Consider the following 8396-nt stretch of genomic DNA (forward strand, 5'->3'; position numbering starts at 1 on the left):
TTGTATCTGTCAGAGTGCACAGGTCAGAACGGGATACTGGTCTACAAACAGAAGAGGCAACTCTATTTAAAGAATGAAAAATCACTTGTCAGGTCCAGAAATTGATGAGGATGCTTAAACAGGCAGTCACATTGAAGCAGATGAGCAGCACAATCTTTATGGCCAGAAAGAGGAAAAATCTGATGTTTAGTATCTTTTAAAAGGACTACCCAGTATCTCTCTTTGCTAGTTTTTATGAGATACTAAGCATTAAAAAGGATGGAAAAGAAGCCAAAGGATACAATAAGAAGAATGGTGTTTATTCTCACTCTGTCCATAAGTGTTTTGAGCTGATCTGCGAAGAGAAAGATATTAAACTGAGGAAGACCATGAGCAATTATCATAGATTTTTACTGGGGAAGAGGGAGGGAATAAAACAGGGATGAAGTAAGAGAAGCAGCCTTTTATGTGCAGTGTCACTTGTATCTGAGCCAAAACATTTATGAATCTCAGTTTTATGACACTTTCACAATAAAGGTGCAATCTAATTAAGTGATAACAGAAATTCAGATATCTCCATTCTTTTAGTAGGCTTGAACAGGAAGGGTTGGTCCCAGGAAGAGGACTGGCTGCACAATAGAGCTGAGTATTCAGGAGAGTGTATATTATGTGAAACAAAATGCATTCAAATGTGTGCTCATAGCCTTCGCCTTAGGAGACTGTATTGCCATTCTCACACAGAAAAAAAAATCTGTGCACTAGTGGTAATTGTGATTGCGTGATACATGGTAACAAAATGCACTATTTTTAGTGTGGAATGTGTTAATAGAAAGAAAACAAAGTAAGGAGCAATTTGCTGTAACATGGCCATCTGGGATGGTAACGGGGGCGGGGGGGGAAGCTCTTGCAGGAGTGGGCTGGGGTAGGACCTGCTGTGCAGTGGGAATCTCTTCAAGATTTTCCTTCCCCAGGTTTCAGGGCCACAGAGAGACTGACTGACATCCCAAGCACATATATCAGACCAGGTAGAGAGCTTTGTACCAGCCTGAGGGGGAAGAACAACGTTCAGGAAATGGAGCTGTTCCTTTATAGAATGATTTCAGAGAATTGTCTGGTCCACTTATTTGGTACACATGAAAAGAGGATCAGCTGGGCACCTGTAGGATATAATAGAGACTGAACAGTTTTGTGAAATAGCTGCTATTTTCTCTGTTTGATAGCTAATAACAAAAATATTGCACCTTTTTTTCCAGGAGATGTTTTCCTATCTTTCAAGTGAGCTGAAGAAGCTGGCAGATAACCACAATGAGAGACTGTTAGACACACCACATAATCCCATTTCTTTAGGTAATTGTTGTTTTTTATCTTTAAAAAAAATCTAATATACTGTGCATTCATAATGCACTTTCACATACACTTCCTATATATTGAACATTGTTCACTACACTCCATTAAATTTTTCTTAGGCTGGTATGAAGCCATTGAACCCAATAAGGTAACCTACTATAAAAGTAGTGAGTTGGGCCCTTTATTTTTTTACAAAATTGCCCCTGTCCAGCATACTCAGTTATTGTAATCAAGGCAGACAGAATATGTTAGCATGCAGTAATACTTTATAAATAAGGAGATGTCAAAAAGAAATTAGGGTATAATTATTTTACCCACCATCTTATAGTGCTCTAAAAGAGATTATGGAATTCCTACTCAGGATACTTGTTCTAACCAAAAACTCTGCTGAACACCAAAGTAATATTGCCTACCTGTGCAGAATCTACCTTACATACAGACTAACCAAAGAACTAATCTATGACAGCTCGTGGGAAAATTAAAAATTACAAAATATAGTATTCATATTTCTTTTTTTTCTTTGTATTCAAACAGAAATATTTGGCTAGATTTTTATTGTTGGAAAACAGCTTGTCCTCTGTGGTGGTTCTTTGTAGAAAAAGGAGCTTTGTGGTAGTTTTAACCTGACCTTTTGTTACTTTAGCCATGTCACTGAAGAATCTAAATGAAAATAATGATGCTGCTGTTACCCAACTTGGATCTATGCTTTTCACAAGACAAGTTTCTGGAGCAAGGTGAGGATGCTATGAATTTGAAAAATTTGGGGGGTTGTATTAGCATATATTTTATGAAATCCTGTAATATTGACTTTGTACCAATTGTCTCATGATTACAGATTACAGTCCAACAATAGTAAGTCAGAGAGTAATACACCCTTCTTCATCACTGTTATCTACTGTTAATGTCTACCTGCTTGTGTTAGCAATGAGGGCTGCCTTTGTTAGCTTTGGTAGGCTACATATAGAATCTATGCCCATTTAATTTAGTGTCATTATTCCCTAGTACCCCTCGGTTTCATTTAGTTTCCAGCTGTTGTCTGATCTTATAGTTAAGTTGTAAGCTACTTAGGGAAGATCTTTGTTTTGTTTATTGCAGCACAAATATGGTTGTGCTGGATGTCAGGGGAATAAGCTTTTAATACCCTACATAGCTTTTTGTCATATGGAAGAAAATCCTGCTTTCTGGAACTAATTTTGTTTAAAAAAAATTATATATGTTTTAAAATCTACAACCTGAGCCACTCCGAGCTGAATTTATTCTTAGAGACACGTAAAAATGCAAGCCAAATAAATTTTAATTATTTTCGTTTAAGCCTTTTGGAAGAAGAGAATGATGTAAAATTTGTTTTGGCAGGATTCCTTAATCTGAATATTACTGCTGCCATGCTAACTTCTGCCATAGACTTAATGTAATTTTTTTGTAGCAGAGCTGAATGTTTCCACATCAGAAGGTATGCTTCATTAGCTTGGATTATTCCAATTCTTGCACAGATGAATGACAGTAAATCTATATGTACTGTAGTTAGATGCTCTTTTTAATTTGCCTGTCCTAACCTTGGCTTGTCCTGCAATTTCAGCCATCTTTGGCTGAAATGATTCAAAAGGTTCGATTTTTGAAGTTAAAAGTCTCCAATTCTTTGCCTGGTATAAAGGTTTCTGGTTTTTCTGGTTTTTATGTAGTTCTTTTGTAATATTTGTTTGACCTGGCATTTCAACAGATTTTAACTGTTATGCTTGTGCTAAATGCCAGTGGTAGGAGTAGCAGCTCCCTACTTCACTAGCATACAGGCTTTTGCATAACCTGTGGTCAGAGCACTTGGATGGAGAAGGATCTGCTAATCCTAGTGGTATTTGTCTGAATGCAGTTTCTTTTATGAACTGCAGGGAATGTCTCTATAGAGGTAGTAAATTCTTTATCAATTGATCAGCGCTAACTGCTTGTGTAGGCTTTAACTATAGCCACAAGGCAAGTTGTTCCTTTAACAAGTAAGGATGTGGATTACGGACTTGATTTATCAGGGAATGGATATGTACTGAAAGTGCTGGGAAACAGGGTGTAATAGGTAGAGGTTCTTAGTATGACGAAGAGGTAGAAGCAGTGGCAAAAAGTATCCATTGCAAGGAGGGAATGAATATGAGGTTAACATCATAGGATGGGGGAAAAGGGAGATGCGGTAGAGAGGAATGGATGGGAGGAAGTTGGGATCCTGAGCTCTCTGAATCACTTGAACCCAGACATTTGGACAGCAGTACACAATGCCGAGCAGATGTCTGCACTGGGGCTGCTGTCCATATGGTGACCCGGGGAGCCTGGGGTGAGGGGGTGAACAGACCCAGGTCAGACACAGAGTGGGTTGGATAGCTAAGGCTTGTTATGAAATAGGAAAGTTTGCTGCAGATGTCTTTTTCACCCCCCACACTGGGGAACTCATAAATATCAGTAATGAAGACCTTCATAATTTAACTGAGGAGGGGAAGGGACATACGCATATGCACACAGACTTGAGCTAATGCAGGATCTACTACTACTGTCACTCATAGTGATGCACTAACTTGGAGAATGCCTGATCTAAGCCTGCTCACATTGATTTGTTTAGTTAGCAGATATTACACTGTACAGGAACTTGTGTAAGTGTGTTCATCATAGGATATCACGTAAAATGTCCAAGGCATCTTCAACTGAATCACAATTTTGTTTGTTTGTTTCAGGGTTGTTCCCTGTGGGACTGTACAAACAGTGAATAACTACACTTTTAAAGGTTTTATGTCACATGCAAATGACTATCCCTGTGCTTACCTCAATGCTGCCTCAGCAATTGGAATTAAAAAGCAAGATGTAGATGTATTCCTAAAAAGACTCGACAAGTGTTTGAAGACTTCTAGAAAAGAAGCAAAGCAAGAAAAAAGTGTAAATGAAATAAATAATTCTAATACAGGCGCAGAACAACTTGAAGACTAGAAGATAAAGGTTTAGTAACACAGGAAGATACGCTTTTGTTTAAAGTATGTCAGGTTTGTATTGGGTTAGCATTGTGAATCTGCAATGGAGAAAATTTATTCCTCATCTGAAAGCAACAACAACAAACCCCCCCCCCCACCTTGGGTGAAATTCAGTTTTAAAGAAAGTTGGTAATGTTCTCTCCAAGACAGAGGCCAGACATAAGTTTTGTGTAGCACAAATATGCACTTCATCTCTGCCAAAGTTAAAGCTTTACATTCATGAAGAACTTGAGCTGGCCTTTCAGTCTGTGGGTGACTATGTGGACTGGTGTTCAGCAAGTCACAGAATGCTTATTCACATATTCTTGATTAACAAGATTTTCTGTGGCACTGATTGAATTCCTTCCTAGGTATAGACCATCCAGCAAGAAATGTTTCACTGCTCTCAAAATATCTCATTTCTCATCAGCTACTTTTAGTTTCTTTTTGAAGATTTATATAAGTTTTGGGATAGCCCTTACTAAATACAATGTTAAAAATGCCTGAGAAACAGTAGAGTTGCAATAGTAGTGGTTTTGGGTGTTCTCATCTCTCAAGAACTGCCTAGGACAAAGCAGCCCTCAGTGGCAAAATAAAACCTAGAATACCTCATATCCTGTCAGTACTTGGCTCTTGGAAACATTTGTATAGTTCAGCAACCCAAAGGAATTTTAATAATGAAAGCAAGGGGTTGTGGAGAGGTACAGTCTTTTTTTTTTTTTTTTTCTTTTTTCCATTTCGTCTTTTCTTCGGTAGGGTGATCAGGCCAGAGACCCACTGAAAAGGAGGAATGCCTTGTTGGATTAATGCAGCAGTTTCAAGAGCCAGTGAGACCTTGAGAGTATTTTGGCATTTTTAGTCCATTGTTGTTAAAATTTATAGACTTCCATTTCTGAAGTGTCTCTTGCCATTGGCACTGTTGCTTCTGTGGCTGTGTGCAGTTGCTGATTTGAATTCATTAAGCAAACAATAGATTCAGAGTCTGTTCCTGAAACAAAGGTTCCATATCGCCGGAGTGACAGTGCTGTAGGTTGCAGAACTTTTAGTTAATTATTCTTAAATGCAATTACAACTACATTGTATGTAGTTTTTATGACATTTACTGTTCAAAGTGAGCTTCATGTTCAAAGGCATTTTCTTTGTCTGTAATGTAGCCATACTTGGGACACCACAGTTAGAGTTCTAAATGTCAGGAAATATTCTAGCTACTTTGTTTGGTGGGATCTGAGATATGTATCCTTCAGAGCCCCCTGCAAATTGCTTAATCAAAATAGTGGTGCTTTTGAAAGGATTGTCTATCCAGCGTGTTCAAATGAATTGATACAAGAGGTGATGTTAATACGTACAAGTTAATAGTATGCTAATCATCATGAAGGTGCTCTCACTTAGTGAGGTCTATTGTATCTTAAGCTTAAATTGGACTGCTGCTTCTCAGTTGTTATTGCTACAGTTAGAAGTTAGATTGATTAAAGGTTGGGAAGGTATGGCTCTCTGGACTACAGTCACAGTTGTTACTTGCTGTACAAACACACCTTAGGAGAAATGTAATATGACTTTACCACTGAGTCCTTGTGGCTATAAGGAGAAGTAAATTTTTCTTCTCTTGCTCTTTTTTTTTTTACCTTTTTTTTTTTTTTTTATTGAGAGCATGCTGTACCTCAGTTTTTCCAGTCAGTAAAGCTCTTCCACAAGCTTGGGAGCCAAAACAGCAGCTCACTGCCTCAGTATTCAGTATACTGGAGCAGCCAGTGAAAACCACAAGGCCTTAGTGATACCTTCTTGATTTTCAATACTGCTGTTCTGTGTCTGAATGAGTATCAATTATTAATTTAGGGAACTAGTCACATAACACGAACATTAGAACTATTGTTACAAGAGTTTAGGGAGGTGTATGGTAGCAGCTAAAATAAGCATTTGATGAATAAATAATACCCTGAAAGTGAATAAAGAAAACAACAGTTGCCTTCTCTGAGAGGAAGAAACCTCTACCTTTTATGTTCTGATAATAAATTGTCTGCTGCAAATAATTAATTCACTTCTACTATAGATTGTACTGCTTTCTCAGGTAGTGTTTTTCCTGTCTTCAAAATGTTTCCCATTTGAAATCAAAGCTGAAAATTTCAACAAATAGCTATAAACAAGTATCCAGGGAAAGAATTAAGTGGTTTATTCTGATTTTGACCTTTTAAACCTATTTTTATTTATAAAAAACCCCAAACCCCAAGATGATGGTTTTAAGTAAAAAAAAAAAAAAAAAAAAAAAAAAGATTTTTAATTCATGTGTCATTACATCTCTTCGCAATCTTAGTCATGCCACCTGAAGTCAGAAAATGTAAAATGTTTTGAGAAATGTGTCCCATCATGTGTATAAACTCTTGAACTAAATATTTGTGTTATGTTATTTTGGTAAGCTGGTGTATTGGTTTTCAGTTTTGTTTGCTTACTTTGTCCCCTTAAATGCCTTCACTTAATATTACATTTTTAGAGATGGAAACATTATATAATGTCATTATAAATATAATGAAATTTTAAGTAATTCGAATAGCAATATACTTTCAAGTAAATGAAGAATAATTGGTTATTTAGGAGATCCAGGAGATAAAAAGTATTTTTCAAGGAAAAGTATAAATCACTTATTCTCTTTTCACTAATATCTGTAATAAAGTAGTGCAACAATACTGGAACATACACCCATGAGCAGAGTTTTCATTTCCTTTGTACAAACAGGTATTTCATGGCTATGGCAGGTCTCACCAACTGTGAAAGATGGTAATAGCATGGGCATAGGTTTGTCAAACTATGCAGAGTAAAACAAATACATTAACAATATTTTCCTTCTACGAAGATGTTTCTAAGATTGTACAGTGCAATAAGAAGCTTCTTGATTAACTGTGCAGCCTTTTTCCTACCCTCTACATAGGCACATGGCACTAAAGGCTTCCACATACCTCCAAAATCTGCAAGAGCCACCTTGCTGTCTCCAGCACCCACATTACTAGTGAGACACATAGGAAGGCTACCTGGGCCTCAGAACGTACTTGGGGCTCATACAGCAAGAATCCTTCGTAGAAACACCAAGAACAGATGCCCATTTGGTAAGGCTATCTAACAGCTACTAATTATGTAGTTACCTATCTCTGTCATCTGCTAGGTCATATGTGGTTACCAGCCGCGAAATAGGAATGGGCAAGCTCTTGAAACGTTCCAGAAGAGCTGAGGATTCAGAAAGAGAAGCTCAAGAAGTTGCTGTTCTTGCTACATAGTCTGCTGCTCTGCCCAAAGTCACTGCCCTGTAGCAGAGGTAGCAAAGTGATCTGTCTGCTTGGCAGTTCCCGCAATTCGTACAGTGTATTAACAAATACTGAAACTGGGGGTCGTTTGAGCATTTTAAGTATGAGAAGCAGTGGCTGGAGAGCTAGCATGTTGCCTGTTCTGCTTCTGCAAAACATACCTTCTATGGGTACTTACTTACTGAAGGCAGTAACCTTTGGGAACAGGGCAGGGTGCACGAGTGGGCAGGGATCGCTCAAATTGCTGCAGTCTGAATCGCCAAAGTGACTTTCCTCCCTCATGGTGCCTGTAACTGTTCTGTGAGATGCTTTTCTTTCCCTCTGATGTTGCATCTTATGCTACCTGGATCTGTATAGGTGGAAGAAATGAAGGAGCAGATGGACGTGCCTTATAGAAATAGCGCTGGGATAATATATTGCAAGCAAACTGACACTGAATGACCCACCTATCTCAAAGGCCCACTCTTGGTTTACTTCTTTTGTAGTATCTGAGATAACTAACAAAACAGACTATTTGAGCAATAATACTGCCTATTCACACTTTGTTCATAACGATTGCCTAAGATACAAAGCAAATAAAATCTACCAGATGCAGCAAATTCTCTTGAGCCTAAGAAAGCAAAATTGTAATGTTGCAAATGTAAATGCTGGCATTGCAGCTTAATACACATATAAACCGAGCAATCTATATTGTGCGATCATCATTTTTTAAGAAAGGCTGGAGCCCAGAGACTAGCAAATGTTCTCATCTGCAGTGTATCAGCAGTTCTCAGTCTTCAGCTGCTGTATAGATAATAATTCT

The 8396-nt window shown here is 37.9% G+C and overlaps 1 protein-coding gene across 2 annotated transcripts in view; it reads left to right on the forward strand.

Moving 5' to 3' along the window:
• SEPSECS (Sep (O-phosphoserine) tRNA:Sec (selenocysteine) tRNA synthase) overlaps positions 1-6586 on the forward strand; it is a 28078-nt gene extending 21492 nt beyond the window's left edge. For both annotated transcript variants that reach the window (XM_075752400.1, XM_075752401.1), the window contains exons 9-11: positions 1233-1326; positions 1970-2060; positions 4035-6586. In XM_075752400.1, coding sequence (XP_075608515.1) covers positions 1233-1326; positions 1970-2060; positions 4035-4284 — 435 coding nt within the window. In that variant the 3' untranslated portion in view covers positions 4285-6586. The remainder of the gene's footprint in view (positions 1-1232; positions 1327-1969; positions 2061-4034) is intronic.
• Positions 6587-8396: the final 1810 nt, after the last annotated feature.

Source organism: Balearica regulorum, chromosome 4 (assembly GCF_011004875.1).
Source record: "Balearica regulorum gibbericeps isolate bBalReg1 chromosome 4, bBalReg1.pri, whole genome shotgun sequence".
NCBI classification, from domain to species: domain Eukaryota; kingdom Metazoa; phylum Chordata; class Aves; order Gruiformes; family Gruidae; genus Balearica; species Balearica regulorum.